At 37.9% G+C, this 19,696-nt stretch overlaps 1 protein-coding gene across 3 annotated transcripts in view; it reads right to left on the bottom strand.

Moving 5' to 3' along the window:
- Positions 1-359: 359 nt before the first annotated feature.
- The window catches only part of LOC131139870 (protein mono-ADP-ribosyltransferase PARP6), a 30,981-nt gene continuing 11,644 nt past the window's right edge, over positions 360-19,696 (bottom strand). The window contains exons 10-24 of one of the 3 annotated variants that reach the window (XM_058089804.2): positions 18,752-18,902; positions 18,316-18,450; positions 15,844-15,939; positions 15,675-15,767; positions 15,485-15,610; positions 13,883-13,948; positions 11,672-11,739; positions 11,439-11,487; positions 11,206-11,318; positions 8,416-8,488; positions 6,729-6,798; positions 5,306-5,385; positions 3,769-3,835; positions 3,600-3,684; positions 360-2,523 (exon numbers count right to left, since the gene is read on the bottom strand). In XM_058089804.2, the coding sequence (XP_057945787.1) occupies positions 2,436-2,523; positions 3,600-3,684; positions 3,769-3,835; positions 5,306-5,385; positions 6,729-6,798; positions 8,416-8,488; positions 11,206-11,318; positions 11,439-11,487; positions 11,672-11,739; positions 13,883-13,948; positions 15,485-15,610; positions 15,675-15,767; positions 15,844-15,939; positions 18,316-18,450; positions 18,752-18,902 (1,360 nt within the window). In that variant the 3' untranslated portion in view covers positions 360-2,435. The remainder of the gene's footprint in view (positions 2,524-3,599; positions 3,685-3,768; positions 3,836-5,305; positions 5,386-6,728; positions 6,799-8,415; positions 8,489-11,205; positions 11,319-11,438; positions 11,488-11,671; positions 11,740-13,882; positions 13,949-15,484; positions 15,611-15,674; positions 15,768-15,843; positions 15,940-18,315; positions 18,451-18,751; positions 18,903-19,696) is intronic. The other 2 variants (XM_058089806.2, XM_058089805.2) reach the window with 2 other exon arrangements.

The raw sequence follows: 19,696 nt of genomic DNA, 5'->3' as shown, positions 1-19,696 counted from the left end.
AACGGGCCTGGCATGAGTGTAAGAAATCAGAAAAATAATGTAGCAAAATTAGTTTAGTTTCAGACTAAAATATAGTTACGTTTAATTATGTCATCAAATAATTATCACTTAATGATCATTTACAAAAATTACTCTTGAACTATTTTTAAATATATTTAAAATATTTTAATGGGTCCCACTAAAATGTAAATTTATGTGCAGCTTTTAATTAACTATTTTAATAGTAGTGATATATAATATTATATATAATATAATTCTGTGGATTTTTGTACATGTGAGGTTGATTCATATGATAATATGCTAGTAGAGCGCCCTCTTCTGGCTAAAAATAGTTACAGACTCCAAGAATAATAGGAGACTTTATGTAAAACTGTGCAAAATCGGGATTTTATTGTTTTATCCCCCTACGGTTCACTGACTTCCAAGTCCTTTAGACACCCTCCGCACCAGAAACTGGTGTTGCGAGAAGAAACGTTCAAATAGCCGGAACCAAAACAGGCCTCATCCGTCCTCAGCGGTACATTTCATCAAAGCCCTTCTCTGCGCTGACACACAGTACATACATTGTCACATAATTACAGTCGGCTTCGCTCCAATGTGTCCTTTTCCTCCATTACACAGGGGAGAGGACAGTGAGTTTTAGGCAGATGTTGAGTAAGTGCAATGTCTAGTGTGGATGTTGAGCACACATACAGTATGTACATACAATACATGGCTGGTAATTGATAAACCGGATTAACTAAACACAGTCGCCAACGTGAAACTACTCAAGAAGCTGCTTTACATTTAATGGATAGAGTGTCCTATTTTTTAAATTGAGATTTTGACCAGAAAATGATGCCTTGCTGATGTGACTGATGTTTGTGTTCATCTACAAGAAAATCAAACCTAGAAACATTTTTGTTTTTAAATAAATGTGATTAATTTTGAGATTTTTAAATACATTTCATTGTTTTATTTGTTATATTACTTTATGTGTATTTTTTCCATTTAAATTATTATACAAAATAAAAAAATAAATATAAATTAAATTAGATGAAAAATACATATAATTGTATTTATTAATTAATGTCCATGTAATCTTTATTAAAAATCACAATTAAATTAATGTGTATTACTTCAGAATTAGTAAGGAATTGAGAGTCAAAAAAAATATATAAAGAAAATATTTTATGTTACTTATTAATGTAATTTGTATTTTTATATTATTTTTATTTACATTTAGAATTTTATTAAAATTTATATCCACCTTCAAGAATTATTAATTATATTATTATCATTTTATTTGTCATATTACTTTATATGTATTTTTTTCCATTTAAAAATGTCATGAAATTATTATACAAAATAAAAAATAAATATAAATTAAATTAAATAAAAAATACATATAATTATATTCATTAGTTAATGTCCATGTAATCTATAAAAAAATCACAATTAAATTAATGTGTACTACTTCAGAATTAGTAAGGAATTTAGAGTCAATTAAAAAATAATAAATAAAAGAAAATATTTCATGTTACTTATTAATGTCATTTGTATTTTTATATTATTTTTATTTACATTTACAATTTTGTTAAAATGTATATCCACCTTCAAGAATTATTAATTATATTATTATCATTATATTTATAGATTTTGTTTGTTTTGTTTGTTTTTTTATATGCAGTGATCTTTTTTAAATTGTAACAATCCATTAATTTGGTATCATGGCTGCTTCTAGCCTTATATTTAAATGTGATATGTACCTTTCATAAAAACATAAGACGCTACCAATGATGAATCATGAAACCAAAATGCCTCGAGTGGATAGTTCAATGTCAGTTATTGAATTCTGCCAAATGAACTGCAGCGACCAAGGACAAAACAATAGCACTAGACTTGCCCTTTAGATAACAATTGCACAGGCATAATTGATGCCATTACTCAAACAGTATTCAATAAAAAAAAGACGGGTGATCATGTCTTTGTCGAGACAACAGAGGGGATTTCCTTCACCAATGTTCTATAAATCAGGAATAGATATATATACGTATATATATAAAGAGATAGAGAGACACAGAGAGATGGATAGAAATGATGAGTGGAGATAGAGGAGAAAGGAAATGTCATTAGAAGCAGGATGTAACTGTGGAAAGCCATGCCAGTGACGCCGTCATCTTTTCTTCTTTACTGCAGATTTTCGCCATAAATGTCAAAAAGCGTAGTCATGGGGTAACGGTCCGCAGAGAGGGGATAGCGAGTCAAAGTAAAGGAATAAAAGTTTATGTCCCGGAGCTCGACCTCGGTTCTCTCCATGGCCGGAGGTCGGCTCTCCTGCAAACATTCGCTCATCGCTCGTTTTGTCCGTCTCATGTCCGGTTTGTGTGCATCCCGCCAAGAGAGATGCATGGATCTACTGTACATGATCAGTTCTAGGAACAAGTCTGGTAGATCTAGGTCCCGATCACACGCATGATCTCCTTCTGTACTTTGGGCTCCTGGGTGTTGATGTTGGCATCCCCCACTTGGCCATCCTCGTACCTGCACACATTCAAAAAATCCCTTAATCTATTTCTTTGACAAAGCTGGCAATATAGTGTAACCTTGGTTTTTGAACGCCCCTGTTTTGGTATGACTTGGTTATCGTACACTGACTCGGTTACCATACAATATTAACTGTTGCGTTTTACCATTACGGTATTAAAAACTAACTATTCCCAGCACCAAATCTTGTAATACTTAGTTTACGCACTACGATACTCAAATGAGGATCTGGCAACTCAGTCTTGTCGTATAATTAATACTCTGCATGAGTCCAACTGTGTTGGTAGCGTGTCGACTACAAAACGTCCTCGTTAGCCTGCTCTCGATTACAAACCGTTAGTGGAATTAACTCACGCTGCCTCATTCTTTTATTAATCAGCAGTATAGAACTTAGCTAAGTTTCAGGAAAATATCAGTTCCCAACAAAAAACGAGAGAAAAACTGCTTTTTTTCGAGCATAACTTTCACTTTGACATAATTTTTTTGCTTTTTTGACAGCTCAAATATGTAAACAAATGTACCACAACCCAAAAAAAAAGGGTTGGTTTACATCAAAATAACAATTTGAACATCATGAACTGTTTACTATTTTCGCATTTATAACTAAACTGTGTCTCTGCAAAAAAAAAAAAAAAATGTCCCTGCAATGGATAACCTTCTGCACGCTACACTCCTCCATGTTCTCCATGGAAATGATGCATCCTGAGCTCTTATCCGATGCTCTTTAAAAACTACTCTTTTATTGTTCACTTGTGTTTGTCACTTATGATTGAGTATTAGGTGTACCCCTTTGGAACAGGTTCATCATGAAAACCGAGGTTCCACTCTATTTTTGCTAAATTCCTGAAATGCAAGAATAGCGAATCACAAAGTAGGAAAGAACAAGCTCCACCCACTGGTACGACACTTTTGTTATGGTATAGCGCTCCATTCAGTTCAGTATTTTAAATGTATGGTTAATCCATCAAATAATTTACAGGTAATCTACATAAGGTTGTTCCATTTCCAAAAAAAGTGTTCGATTACAGATCCAACACATATAAATGTATTTGCCAGAGAAAGGAACTACTCACACAAAAAAGAAGCGAGTACAAACATGGTCCGACACGGGACACACCCAAATGTTGCCGTGCTTCTGCAGATCCTTGGATGTGATCACTGTTTTTTTTTTAAAATGAGCAGAAATTACAAACATTAGCTGTGGTGCTAAGTACTTTTTGACTCTTACATTACTTGTCTTACCTTCACAAAGTGCAATGCAGTTCAGATTTCGACTTTGAAGAAACCTTGATTGTATCGGACGGCTCTGCTTAAAACAAGAAGGGACAGTTCACTTATGGATGGATGTTGATGTTTTGGATTTTAGAATTGCATGTTGGCGATATTGGCTGCAAGGTGGACGAGTGGTTAGGCTTCACAGCTAGGAGACCGCAGATCAAATCCACCCTCGGTTATCTCTGTGTGGAGTTTGCATGTTCTCCCCGTGCATGGGTAGGTTTTCTCCGGGTACTCCGGTTTCCTCCCACATTCCAAAAACATGCTAGGTTAATTGGTGACTCCAAATTGTCCATAGGTATGAATGTGAGTGTGAATGGTTGTTTGTCTATATGTGTACCCCGCCTCTCCCCTGAAGACAGCTGGGATAGGCTAAAATTTTACTTTATTTTAGTTTTATTGTACAGTGGTTGAATTCTCTTTTGCTCATGTATGATTGAAAAGGGCTGCACGGCGGACGGGTGGTTAGCGCGCAGGCCTCACAGCTAGGAGACCGGAGTTCAATTTCACCCTCCACACCATCTCTGTGTGGAGTTTGCATGTTCTCCCCGTGCGTGGGTAGGTTTTCTCCAGGTATTCCGGTTTCCTCCCACATTCCAAAAACAGGCTAGGTAAATTGGCGACTCCAAATTGTCCATAGGTATGAATGTGAGTGTGAATGGTTGTTTGTCTATATGTGCCCTGTGATTGGCCGGCGACCAGACCAGGGTGTACCCCGCCTCTCGCGCAAAGACAGCTGGGATAGGCTCCAGCACCCCCTGCAATCCTCTTAGTAGAAAATGAATGAATGTTGGCGATATTTCAGTTCCGCCTTGTATTTGATCAGGAAATATGCAAATTCATAAATTTTCCATCCATTCCTCCATTTTTTTTCGCTTATCCGACCGGGTCCATCTCGCAAGGGCAGCAGTCCCAGTCGGGACGTCCAGACTTCCTGGTCTCCAGCTCCACCGAGAGGACACCAAGGCATTCCCAAGCCAGCTGTGAGACATAATCCCTCCAGCGTGTCCTGGGTCTGCTGTCGGTGCTGGGAACACCCTCACCAGGTAGTCATCCGAGAGGCACCTGGAGTAGCTACCCGAGCCACCTCAAAAGGCTCCTCTCAATGTGAAGGATCAGCGTATTTAGGGTGAGTCCAGCCACCCTTGTAGAGGAAATTCACTTCTGCCTTGTTATTCTTTCGGTCACGACCTAAATCACATGACCACTGGTGAGGGTCGGAACATAGATGGACCGGGAAATTGAGAGCTTTGCCTTCCGTCTCAGTTCTCTCTTCACAACGACGGTCTCCGGTTCAACGACCGCATTACTGCAGACGCTGCGCCGATCCGATGGATGGATGGATGGAATGCACTTCAATTGGTAAATAATATTTACTTTATACAGTATTATCATTTTTTCTTGAATTTATTGGTATGCACTGCTTCCTTCCTGCCCATTACCGATTTGACCCATGAGCCACGGGTTAGGGTTAGGTTGCGAATTCACATTGTCCATCACTCACCTGTGGTATGGTGTTCATGCGGTTGTAACGCTGCACTAGTTCGTCTTTGGTGGGCATGCGGTGTTGTCCCTTCCCCATTCCTGCACGGAACACAACACACTTCCATTAGAACGACCATTGATGGAGCATCGGTAAAACATGACGTCTGGTAGTCTATGCCTCATACAAAGACAATTGTACCCAAAGCACGAGTGAACATCAGACAATATTCATACTTGTTGACATTCCGTCTGTTGATACTTTGCTCTGAAATACATTTTGCACATTAACAATTTTTTTGTTGAAAAAGATGACATGCATGTGTTTTGAAGGCTATTTTTTGGGGTCACCACTTAATAATAGTGGTTAAAAGTAGGTCCCGGAATGAAACCAGTTTGGAACCTCACAACCCGAACAGTGTAGTTGTCATTAACCACGTTTACATGAGAAGTTTTTCTCTTTCCGAATGGAATCTTTCCGAATGACTTTTCCGAAAGCAGTGGTATCCATGGAAAGGAATATTCCAATCGCGTGTCTACATGCGCCGCTATAATCAACCAGAATAGTCAATGGGTCATGCGCACTAAAACGTAAACATCAACATCACGTGATACCGACCAGAGAGCTTTACTTCTTTTTACACTTACATTACATATGAAATTGTGAAGCAGCTTCCTATTTTATCTTTCACTTAAGATTACATATCAAAATGTTATATTAAAGAAATGCAACTTGACCATAGACCACAAGTACGGTTCTCTATTTGTAGAACAGGGGTCTCAAACACGTTTGAAAGTTTAATGTTAGTGCGGCCCGCGCAAGTTTGATATTGATGCTGTATGGTATCATGTACCCAGAAAAAATTATTACGTTTGATTAATGTTCATGTTAAAGGTTAAATAACTGTTAATAGTTATCCTCCCTATCCGTGTGGAAGTGGTAAGTTTTTGGCTATTTAAGTTTAAAGGAAATAACTTGAAGGCTACCATTTAGGTCGCTAGCTCTCTAGTTTGCGAGTTAGCATGTGTCTCAAGACCCTGCAGTTGCGCAATATGTTGTAAATAAAAAGAGTATAAATGTGACTATAGTCGTGTTTTGTCATGTCTACAGGGCTCTAATAATGCTTTGTTCATTTTAATCTGAAAAAAATAATTTGTCTACCCACCAACTATATGTGGTTTCTTAATTTTTAATTATTTGCCGTTTTATTATTATATTTATTTATTACTGATTGATTGATTTTCTTCATTCTTGATTTGTTTATTTTTCATCTTATTTTGTGTAGAAAAATAAAAATGAAGATATTTGAGAACAGTGGAATGTTTTATCAGAGCTTTGTAAATCGCCTGTAAATCTTCCACACATGACAAAACACTCCAGGGTGATAATGAGGCTATGTTACAAACACACACATAGCGTGGAGAGGACCAGGACTTGTTCCTACCTGAGTATCCGAAAGATATGCTGGAGATGGGGCTGAGATAGATGCCCTTCCCGTATGCTGCTCCGTGTAGCTTGGGTTTGGAAAAGAGCGGGAAAGATGGGTCATTTCAACACATAGTGTCAAATTACATACCCTATACGTCTTGAATAGGGCGGCACGGTGGTCTAGTGGTTAGCGCGCAGACCTCACAGCTAGGAGACCAGGGTTCAATTCCACCCTCGGCCATTTCTCGGCATGCGTGGGTTTTCTCCGGGTACTCCGGTTTCCTCCCACATTCCAAAAACATGCTAGGTTAATTAGCGACTCCAAATTGTCCATAGGTATGAATGTGAGTGTGACTGGTTGTTTGTCTATATGTGCCCTGTGATTAGCTGGCCACCAGTCCAGGGTGTACCCCGCCTCTCGCCCGAAGACAGCTGGGATAGGCTCCAGCAACACCGCAACCCTCGTGAGGATAAGCGGTAGAAAATGAATGAATAAATGAATGATTTGGTTGAGCTGGTTTCATAATTATACCTCTTCAGTGTTAAGTTGGTGTGTGATGAGTTTAGTGTTCTTTGTAAGAACACTAACACATTCCAAAAACATGCTAGGGTAATTGGTGACTCCAAATTGTCCATAGGTATGAATGTGAGTGTGAATGGTTGTTTGTCTATATGTGCCCTGTGATTGGCTGGCGACCAGTCCAGGCTGTACCCCGCCTCTCGCCCGAAGACAGCTGGGATAGGCTCCAGCACCCCCTGCGACCCTCGTGAGGAAAAAGCGGTAGAAAATGAATGAATGAATAGTTCCAGTCCTGACAGTGATAAGTGAATTTCAGTGAAGTAGGATTCCTCAGTTATATCATATTTTCCGGACTATAAGTCGCACTATACACAGACTATATACAATGAAGTCATCCACGGTATTAATGGTGGATGGGTGTACGCCTATTGCAACATTGGTTCTGTTGCTATGTTGTACAGTATGATCGTGTGGCCAAAGGGAGCTATGTTTACTTTTTCATGCCTTGTTAATTGCTGTTAGTTAGTTCCGGTCCGGATGAGTGAATGAGTGGTTAGCGCGCAGGCCTCACAGCTAGGGGACCCGAGTTCAATTCCATTGTCGGCCATCTGGCAAACAATGAATACCTCTTGGATATATTTATAGACTTGCGTCATTTTTTTATGTACGTTATTTGGAATTCCCAATGAGTGGAAAGCAGGGAAACACGGAGTGAAGGTGGGTATTGGGTAAAAAAAAAGGAGGGAAATAATCTCTCACCAGCATGGTCTGTGCAATGATGCCATTCAATAATGGGTTTCGGTTACTAACCTGCTCCAATGGAAGATCTCCTTATTAGAATCTTTACTCACTACAGGTCCGGTTTTCCCGTGCAGCGTCAGACCTAGCCTACACAGTGCTCTAAGTGGTTCACCCCAAGAGGGCGCACAGGTAGCTTCCTGTCACAGCTGATACCAGAACCACCCTTCTGATATCGAAGTGTGGCATCCAGTCTTAGACACAAGCTGTACCAGTGCACCCTGCTGGCTAAGTATTCTTATGGCAAAACCGCCTTAGAAGGGAAGCTGGCATCTATTAACTGCAAAAATGAATCAGCCGGACAGTCAGCCTGCTCTGTCGGAAAGCAGGCTCACGGTCCGAGAAGGCGCGGTTGTAGTGAAGGTGAGCCCAACTGGCCCGGTACCTGCAGTTTGGTATACGAGGCATTGACTAGTCCATTTCTCAGAACAGAGTGCCAGTTCTCTATATGGGAACCACTAGAAGAGCAAGTGTAGGGGGGAGGCGGAGAGAGAAAGAGGCGTGTGAAAATGATCCGCTTCTGATTGGATGTTGCATCTTCAAAAAAACATGCGTTAGTTTATTTGCATTCATGTTTCAGAGAATAGAGGGAGTTCCTGGATATTTAGCATGAACAACGTCGTTACCTCAAATGGTGGCCTCCACTCAAATAAACACCGCGCCGCAGTTTGGACACACTTGCTCATGCTATTGAACCAGGAAACTTTACTATGTACTTTAAATCTCTTTTTTGTCCAATACAATTTATTGCATGATATTGCTACATATTATATATACCATTATGTAAAATATTTAGTAATAATTTTTTAGTAATAGTAAAATATTTAGTAATAGTTATAAATACAAAATGTATAATCATAACATTGAATATCAAATTATTTCAATATAGAACGAATATTATACATTATTATTATAAAAACACATTTATAACGGTGTTGCATGTGTTGCATTCATGTCCGATTGATATTTAGAATAAATGTCCTCCACCTTAATATACGTCATGCCCCACTTTATCACCCACAATTTATTTCATGTAACACAATATAGTTTTGTATAAAATTATATGTACTGTATGTATAAAATGTGTGTTAATATATGTGTTGTATTTTCTACAAGTACGTATGAAAATATGTAGAAAAACATGTTAAATGTAATTTAACAAATATTTTTAAATGTATTGCTTTAATCAATAATACAAATATTTTTTATACTGTATTATATATATTTTTTTAATTAATAAATAAATGTTTAATAATAAAAATGTATTGTTGCTAACAACATCTCCTCTAATAAATGTCTAAAATAATTTTTGGAGTTTAGTCATTAAATTACGACTGAATAATAGGGTCACATTGGAAAGAAAAAAATCATATGAGATTTTGAAAATAACGTCACAAATTTACGAGAATAAATTTGTCAAGAATTAATTTGCAAAAAAAGCCAACATTTATGAGAAAAAAGATGTAAATTCACGAGTATAAAATCCGAAATTTATGAGGAAAAAAGTTGTAATATTATGAGAGTAAAGTCACAAATTTACAAGAATACATTTGTAAATTCACAAGAATAAATTTGTAAATGTACAAGAATAAATTTGCAAGGAAAAAAGCCTAAATTTATTAAAAAAAATGAAAATTTACGAAAATAAAGTCCTAAATTTATGAGGAAAAAAGTTGTAATATTATGAGAGTAAAGTCACAAATTTACAAGAATACATTTGTAAATTCACAAGAATAAATTTGTAAATGTACAAGAATAAATTTGCAAGGAAAAAAGCCAAAATTTATGAAAAAAATGAAAATGTACAAAAATAAAGTCCTAAATTTATGAGGAAAAAAGTTGTAATATTATGAGAGTAAAGTCACAAATTTACAAGAATACATTTGTAAATTCACAAGAATAAATTTGTAAATGTACAAGAATAAATTTGCAAGGAAAAAAGCCAAAATTTATGAAAAAAATGAAAATGTACAAAAATAAAGTCCTAAATTTATGAGGAAAAAAGTTGTAATATTATGAGAGTAAAGTCACAAATTTACAAGAATAAATTTGTAAATGTACAAGAATAAATTTGCAAGGAAAAAAGCCTAAATTTATGAGAGAAAAAAATGTAAATTCACGAGTATAAAATCCGAAATTTATGAGGAAAAAAGTTGTAATATTATGAAAAAAAAAGTAATACATTTAGGAGAATAAATTCATGTAATACGTGTTATAACGTGGTCCCTCCACATGCCAAAGGCCAAAGGTCACATCAGGCTTCCCTTTTCATAGCTGTCTCAGGCAATGCCTGTAGCATTAAGTGAAGAGAATTGCCAGAGATTTTATTTTCGTTAATTTACGACTTTATTCTAGTAAATTGATGACTTTATTCTGGTAAATCTATGATTTTATTCCCATAAATGTACAACTTTTTTTTTACCCGTGAGTGTGTGACTTTTTCCTCGTAAATTTACGTCTTTATTCTCGGAAATGTCAGAGTTTTTTCTTGTAAATTTCCTGCTTTATTCTCATGAAATTATGATTTTATTCTCTAAATCTTTACGACTTTATTCTAGTAAATTGATTACTTCATTCTGGTAAATCTGCGATTTTATTCCCATAAATGTACAACTTTTTTTTCCCATGAGTGTATGACTTTTTCTCGTAAATTTATGTCTTTATTCTCATGAAATTATGATTTATTCTCTAAATCTCTGATATTTTTTCAATGTGACTCTAATGCTCAGTTGTATTAAAGCTTGGAAGCAACAATATGAGAAAAAAAGGATAGTTTTTCTTACATTACCATACTATTATAAACATAGAAATTAAATAAGATATTACATAATGAATGCCTTTTTAAAAAAACGTTAAAAAATCTCGATGAATGTCATGGTTAACAAGACGTTATTTGGGCCGTGCTAGTGTCCAGATGGACTACGTATGAAACACTCAGCTTCATCTACTGGTGCCCAAATCCTGATCTCACAATCACATATTTGGCTTGTATACGTCCCAGGAAAGCGTGCCTGCCGAGTTGTTGTGTTTGTTGCCGTTCCATCAAATAAAAAAATAAAAATTGCTATCTTACATAACAACAACAATGCCCCACATTTGAAAAAAAAAATAAAAAATAAGACTCTGACAGGATGCAAACTATATTAGAGTCAGAGGAGGAGGGAATCGGACTCACTGGAAGGCAAAGGTGCTGCCATAGAGCTTTTTGGCAGTGCGGAAACGAGCCTCCTTGGCTGGAGGGCTGCTGAGCAGCAGGAACTGGTGGGAGGTGTGCATGAATTTCAGTTGCTACCACGATGACATCATTCGAGAGGGGGAAACAAAGCAGAGACACAAGGGGAAATTAACCCTCAAATTAGACTAAACGAGGAATGCAGTATTTGATCATGGAGAGGAGTTTTTTCCTACCCTGCTGAGAGGCAGCTTGACAATGTGAGATCTGTTACTGGAAATAATCCTGCAAAAAGATAAGATTCAGTAATAAATGACAATATGGCTAAGTCAACAAGTATAAAAATATATGTTTTTTTATTAATTATTATTTTTTATTATTATTTTCTCCATGAAATCAAATGGAAAAGTTAGGCATTGAAGGTTTTCACCTTTTTTTTGACTTCAAATTCATGTTCTTCTCCACTCACCACTGCAGCAGTGGATGGGCCAGAGGGTCCAGTTTGTCCATCTGCTTCTTGATCTCCAAATACGAGCCCTGGCAAAAGCACACAAGCTCGTTAAGATGGCCGAATGGCTCTAAACCCACAGTGGGGTCAAATGTAAGAACCGAATCAGGAGAACACATAAAAAAAACCTTTTGGGTTTGGGGTATTTCAAGTAAAACTGCATTTTTTGGGGGAATTTTGCCCATAATCCACAATCCTTAAGCAAAACGTGAAAAGTGATATAATAGAACCGCCTGTCTGCTCTCACCGTTCATTTCGGTAAAAAGATCCGTTCATTTCGGTCAATTGGTCGTTAGCCTGTGATCTCCCCCAGTGAGTCAGTCCGTTCACTCATGTTCACGTTCGTTCCGACTCAACAGCGCAAACAACACGTGATGACTAGTGGTGTGTCGGTCATGAACGAACGGGTCAAAAGTTCTTTTTTGTGAACAGAATTAACAAAGTGAATCTCTCGGTTTCGGCCTTTCAGTCAGCTAACCCGACCCACCCACATTGCGAGGCGCAACGATAGGATAAGACAAGGCACGCACGCAGAAAGTCCCGCCCAGCATTTGCAACTGAATGTACTGAACGGGTATTTTAGAGGCAGTGATCCGTTCATTTTGGTCAATTGGTCGTTAGCCTGTGATCTCCCCCTGTGCGTCAGTCCGTTCACTCATGTTCACGTTTGTTCCGAATCAACAGCGCAAACAACACGTGATGACTAGTAGTGTGTCATTCATGAACGAACGGGTCAAAAGTTCTTTTTTGTGAACGGAATGAACGAAGTGAATCTCTCGATTTCGGCCTTTCAGTCAGCTAACCCCGACCCACCCACATTGCGAGGCCCAACGATAGGATAAGACAAGGCAAGCACGCAGAAAGTCCCGCCCAGCATTTGCAACGGAATGTACTGAACGGGTATTTTAGGGGCAGTGATCCGTTCATTTCGGTCAATTGGTCGTTAGCCTGTGATCTCCCCCTGTGCGTCAGTGAGTCAGTCTGTTCATTCATGTTCACGTTTGTTCCGACTCAACAGCGCAAACAACACGTGATGACTAGTGGTGTGTCGGTCATGAACGAACGGGTCAAAAGTAATTTTTTGTGAACGGAATGAACGAAGTGAATCTCTCAATTTCGGCCTTTCAGTCAGCTAACCCGACCCACCCACATTGCGAGGCGCAACGATAGGATAAGACAAGGCAAGCACGCAGAAAGTCCCGCCCAGCATTTGCAACTGAATGTACTGAACGGGTATTTTAGGGGCAGTGATCCGTTCATTTTGGTCAATTGGTCGTTAGCTTGTCATCTCCCCCTGTGTGTCAGTGAGTCAGTCTGTTCATTCATGTTCACATTTGTTCCGACTCAACAGCGCAAACAACACGTGTTGACTAGTGGTTTGTCGGTCATGAACGAACGGGTCAAAAGTAATTTTTTGTGAACGGAATGAACGAAGTGAATCTCTCAATTTCGGCCTTTCAGTCAGCTAACCCGACCCACCCACATTGCGAGGCGCAACGATAGGATAAGACAAGGCAAGCACGCAGAAAGTCCCGCCCAGCATTTGCAACTGAATGTACTGAACGGGTATTTTAAGGGCAGTGACCTCGTTCAATCTGTTCACAAAAAAAACTAGTTATTTTGACCTGTTCGTTCATGACCGACACACCACTAATGGCTGTATCTTCCAGCACGAGGCTCCCCGTTCAGATGGTAAATTCAGTATGGTCCACAGGTGGAAAATGCTGAGAACAAACAAGCATGTATAACTGAGTCGTTAGTTAAGAGTCAGTATCCACTGGTTCAATTGGTCCGGATGTTTAGTTGTTGACTAAACAACTCATACAAGGCATGAATTGTAACCTAGCATTAACTTTTCCAACGTTCCCACTCAGTACTTAGTAGTCTTTGACATTGTAAGTGATGCAGGGAGCGATGCGCTGTGTCGCTACACCAGAAATGTAGTTCTTCGAGTTCTTGTAGTTAGCTCCTACAATAACAATGTTGTTGCAGCTTGGTTAATATGCAGGCTATGTTATGTAAAGTGGGTCCCATTCTGTGCAAGCTGTTATTCTCTCTTTAATTAAGCCGTGTCATCATGTTTCACATTCGGATTGTGGCATGATGGGTAAAATTTGCCCCAAAAGTGTAGTCTTCCTTGAAGATGAAACTGTGGTCTGATTCCCTCCATACCTGGGTCATTTCCCGTATGGACATGACGCTATCCAACGCTTTCTGAAGCCTCTCATAATTCTTCTTCTGTGTTGATCGGTACAGCCCAGCAGCATTTGCATGTAATGACAGTGGAAAGAACGTGCAGACATGTCAAATCTGTTGCTAGGACAAATGCCGTCATAGTGTCGATATCATGAGAAAAAGATGGCAATCATACTGTATCAAGTTATGTAATATTGTTATGTATAGTAGATTTTTTATATACTCAATATCGATGAATAGCTGTATTACAGTATTATAATTAATGATAAATAATTAAGTTAAAATGAGACAATTTTTCTTACTTTTTTTGAACAAATATAGTTTAGAATATTACACTATATTTACTTAAATATAGTTAATTTTTTTGTTTATTTTAGTGTATGAGTGATGTTTCCAATATGGCGATTATTACTGATATGTAACCTGATATTATCCTTTTGCTATTCACATTGGCAACATATTATAATAATACCATGCAGAGTTAAAACAAGAGACAGTCGTTATTACTTTGTTCTAATAAATATTATTTGATAAATATTTTGATATTAAATATATATTTTTTCCTATAAGCAAATTTAGCACAATATTTTTATAATTGGCAAACTATCGCAATAATATTAAGTTAAGATGAGACAATTTTTCTTACTTTTTTTAAACAAATATAGTTTAGAATATTACACTATATTTACTTAAATATAGTTAATTTTTTACTTTATTTTGGTGTATCAGTGATGTTTCCAATATGGCGATTATTACTGATATGTAACCTGATATTATCCTTTTGCTATCCACATTGGCAACGTATTATAATAATACCATGCAGAGTTAAAACAAGAGACAGTCGTTATTACTTTGTTCGAATAAATATTATTTGATAAATATTTTGATATAAAAAAATTTTCCCATAAGCAAATTTATCGCAATATTTTTATAATTGGCAAACTATCGCAATAATATTAAGTTAAGATGAGACAATTTTTCTTCCTTTTTTTAAACAAATATAATTTAGAATATTACACTATATTTACTTAAATATAGTTAATTTTTTACTTTATGGCGATTATTACTGATATGTAACCTGATATTATCCTTTTGCTATCTACATTGGCAAAGTATTATAATAAAAACAAGAGACGGTTGTTATTACTTTGTTTGAATAAATATTATTTGATAAATATTTTAATATTAAATATATATTTTTTCCTATGAGCTAATTTTTAATTGCAAATTTGAGCTAATTTAATATTGCAATATTTTTATAATTGGCAAACTATCGCAATAATATTGTATTGGGTTTGTCATTGCTGAGTCATTGTATAATAACATTGTTATCTTTGGAAAAATATAATGCTATAATAATAATAAATGCTATAATATGCATTGCATATATTTTTTTATGATATGCTGAATGGCTGTATCCCTAATATTATCCTTATTGTTGGCGATGTGTTTTATGATATCGTACCGAGCTGAGACGAGATGGTTGTATCGCGGATGTGATCCGAATATGATCATCAAAATAGGCCTTGTCGTTCAGAATTACTCATTAATTGCATCAAGAATGTTAGTGATGCTGACCTTTGGGTTGAAGGCCAAAGTCTTGGGGTCATTGGGGTCCACAACGGAGGGGTAGGGCTCAAATATGATGCTCTTACGTGGAGACTCAAGAGCAGCTCGGCACATCGCCACAAGGAGATCAACCACCTGGTTGAAGGAAAGGTCAGATGTTGACTTTTAAACGTAACCGTGGCGTTATTCTTCTTCTCACCTCTGCACCGGTGGCCACTTCCTCTGCAGCCCCCGACATCACACCCAGAGTATAAAAGGAGAACACGCACAGTTCCCTGGTGCACACCGCCGGCTGCAACAAAACCAGTTGATCTTTTTTAAAGATCACATCGCTCCAGGACGTTTTGTGGCTTTCGGTTTTCGACTACCTTGAGCATGGATCCATTCTGAAAGACGTGCTGTTCGTCACAGACCACGCAGTACTCGTTGAGCGTGGGGATCCTCTGCTCGGAGTACTTCATTATCTGCTCAGAGAAAATGCGCCCAAAACACACACACACACACACACAAGAAGAGTTGTGTTCCTGCTTATTAATCCCTAATTTAGCACTGCCATATGAAATACATATTTATCATGGGGATGTTCATTTTGTATAAGATTGTCAACAACTCCAATTAACCACTAATCCTCATGCATGGTACAACAAAGCAAATAATCGACGGGCGGGTCAAAAAAAAAAAAAACCCTGGCATCAAAATCGATACCTATTGGCGAAGTCTATGTAATTTTAATTAACTCCAGAAGATGGCAGCAACTTGAAGTATCCAGTATGTGGTGCTCAGCATCCAAAACCTTAATCTACCTCTGCATGCACTTTAATATGTTGTACTACTCAGCTGTTGGTGTGAAATCTTGCCGTACTATACTGTATAATGTACACAGTATACTATACACATACTATATACAATGAAGTCATCCACGGTATTAATAGTGGATGGGTTTACACTTATTACAACATTGGTTCTGTTGCTATGTTGCACAATGTACTTGTTAATAAGTGATCGTTTGGCCAAAGGGAGCTATGTTTACTTCTCCACTTTTTCCTGCCTTGTTAATTGCTGTTAGTTGGTTCCAGTCCGGCTGCACAGTGGAGGAGGGGTTAGCACGCAGGTCTCACAGCTAGGAGACCCGAGTTCAATTCCACTGAGTGCTTTTCTACGGGTATTCCGGTTTCCTCCCACATTCCAAAATCATTGTCCATAGGTATGAATGTGAGTGTGGTTAGTCTTTATGTGCCCTGTGATTGGCTGCGACCAGTCCAGGGTGTAGCCTGCCTCTCGCCTGACGACAGCTGGGATAGGTTCCACCATCCCCCCCCCCCCCCCCCCCCCCTCCACAACCCTCGTGAGGATAAGCCGTAGAAAATGAATGAATGAATAGTTCCAGTCCTGACAGTGATAAGTGAATTTCAGTGAAGTAGGATTCCTCATTTATATCATATTTTCCGGACTATAAGTCGCACTATACACAGACTATATACAATGAAGTCATCCACGGTATTAATGGTGGATGGGTGTACGCCTATTGCAACATTGGTTCTGTTGCTATGTTGTACAGTATGATCGTGTGGCCAAAGGGAGCTATGTTTACTTTTTCATGCCTTGTTAATTGCTGTTAGTTAGTTCCGGGCCGCCTGCACGGTGGACGAGTGGTTAGCGTACAGGCCTCACAGCTAGGAGACCCGAGTTCAATTCCACCGTCGGCCATCTCTGAGTGGTTTTCTACGGGTATTCCGGTTTCCTCCCACATTCCAAAATCATTGTCCATAGGTATGAATGTGAGTGTGAATGGTTGTTTGTCTATATGTGCCCTGTGATTAGCTGGCAACTAGTCCAGGGTGTAGCCCGCCTCTCGCCTGAAGACAACTGGGATAGGCTCCAGCACTCCCCGCGACCGTGAGGATAAGCGGTACAAAATGAATGAATGAATAGTTCCAGTCCTGACAGTGATAAGTGAATTTCAGCAAAGTAGGATTCCTTATTTATATCGTATTTTCCGAACTATAAGTCACACTTTTTTTCATAGGTTGGCTGTTCCTGCGACTTATACTCCAGAGCGATTTATAAATGAAAAAACTGTTTATGTTACATAAACACACACTTCATGTTTATTTTTTGTGTAGCTGAATAAGCATTGTGTTAGCATATCTTACACCTATTCAGCCTGTTCTCTATTCTTTTATTGGTAGAACTTGCCTTCCAAGATGACGTAATGTCTGTTTTGGTCAAGTCGTTTATCAAATAAATTACCCGCAAAAAATGCGACTTATACTCCAGTGCGACTTATGTATGTTTTTTTCTACCTAATTATGCATTTTTTGACTTGTGCAACTTATACTCCGTAGCGACTTATAGTCCAGAAAATACGGTATATATACCATATTTTCCGGACTATAAGTCGCACTTTTTTCATAGGTTGGCTGTTCCTGCGACTTATACTCCAGAGCGACTTATAAATGAAAAAACTCAAAAAACCTTTTGTGTTCATGTTTATTTTTTGTGTAGCTGAATAAGCATTGTGTTAGCATATCTTACACCTATTCAGCCTTTTCTCTATTCTTTTATTGTTAGAACTTGCCTTCCAAGATGACGTAATGTCTGTTTTGGTCAAGTCGTTTATCAAATAAATTACCCGCAAAAAATGCGACTTATACTCCAGTGCGACTTATGTATGTTTTTTTTCTAATTATGCATTTTTGGCCTTGTGCGACTTATACTCCGGAGCAACTTATAGTCCAGAAAATACAGTAAATCAAATATTGATATAGTTAAAGCATTGACAACTTGTTTACGGCGTTCTAAATACAGTTTACATCAACAACTCGAGCGGCGTATTGCACCTGCACTAAGAAGCCGTACTCCAGCGTAGGAATGTTCTTGCAGTGGCCGCCCGCCTGGGATGAGAAAAACAATTCAATCAGCTGCCTGGTGGTAATCTGCGCTGGGGCCCTGGCCGCTGGGACAGCCACAGTCTGCTGAGTCAAGCGAAGACAAAGCATTATGGGAAACGGAACGCCAGGTGGGTTATAGGAAAGGCTCGGGTGGGTGGATAACAAAGGAGAAGAGAAGTAGTACATTTTTCAGCTTTGTAGGACCGACTCTTGGGACCAAAGTTTTGGGACAAGTCAATTGTGTACTCGGACTGTTTTCTGAACGTTGTCCAAAATGTCTCATAAGATGAACACAAAGTGGTGAATTAGTCTAACCAATTGAGAGCTGTGTCCCAAGACTTTTGTTTGAGTGTAGAACTTCCAGATTATCGAAGAAACAAATCACCTGGCTGTTTGGCGGATAACTGAAGAGCTCCCCTTTCGGGTTCTTCATGGTGCACGAGATGGATCGATTCATGAGTCGGGTCACTCTCAGCTCCGGGACGCTCAGCTTCCCTTTTAGGACCGTGTCTTGGATTAAGGGGAAGCTTGGAGACCTTGGTAAGAGCCAAAACAAAGAATAGCCGTCACTTCCTGTTTACATTCAGTGTGGCAAAGGTGAGCATGCATTTTTAAGACAGTATATCCTCTCAAGGGACAATGTAATAGAAAGTAAACTTGGATGTTCTTATAAGAAAAGCAACAGTTTGACTCTGGAACAGATTATTTGTATTCCCATTATTTCCAGTGAGAAAATGTTGGATTATATTTGACTATTCTACAGCAGAAAGGACACACACCAGCAAATACAAATAGACGGTGCAGACATTGAAAGGGTGATATACGTAATATGGGATATCACATATTACAAAAATACAACATAAGGTGGTCAGAAATATTTCAATATTGAACAAAGCAAAATTTGTTCTCAATCAAAAATCACTCCACACTTGCTCTCTGGTTCTACCATATCTTACTTATTGTGTGGAAAAATTGGTTAATAACTATAAAAGCAATCTTCACTCGCTAAATGTACTGCAAAAAAAAGGCCAGTAAGGATAATTCATAATGCCGCCTACAGAGAACATACTAACTCCTTATTTCTAAAATCACAAGTACTTAAAATTGCTGATATAGTTCATCTTCAAACAGCTAAAATAATGCATAAGGCTAAAAATAACCAATTACCTAAAAATGTCATCCAATACTTCTCTACAAGAGAAGAGAAATATAATCTCAGGGAAGAAGTACATTTGAAACACTTATATGCTAGGACTATGTTAAAAAGCCATAGCATTTCAGTATGTGGAATCGAACTATGGAATGGATTGAGTAAGGAAATCAAACAATG

The sequence above is a fragment of the Doryrhamphus excisus genome, linkage group LG13 (genome assembly GCF_037039965.1).
Source record: "Doryrhamphus excisus strain RoL-2023G ecotype Guam linkage group LG13, RoL_Dexc_Guam_v1.1, whole genome shotgun sequence".
In the NCBI taxonomy this organism is placed as follows: domain Eukaryota; kingdom Metazoa; phylum Chordata; class Actinopteri; order Syngnathiformes; family Syngnathidae; genus Doryrhamphus; species Doryrhamphus excisus.
The sequence above is the reverse complement of the archived record's forward strand: the minus strand, read 5'-3'. Positions and strand labels throughout refer to the sequence as shown.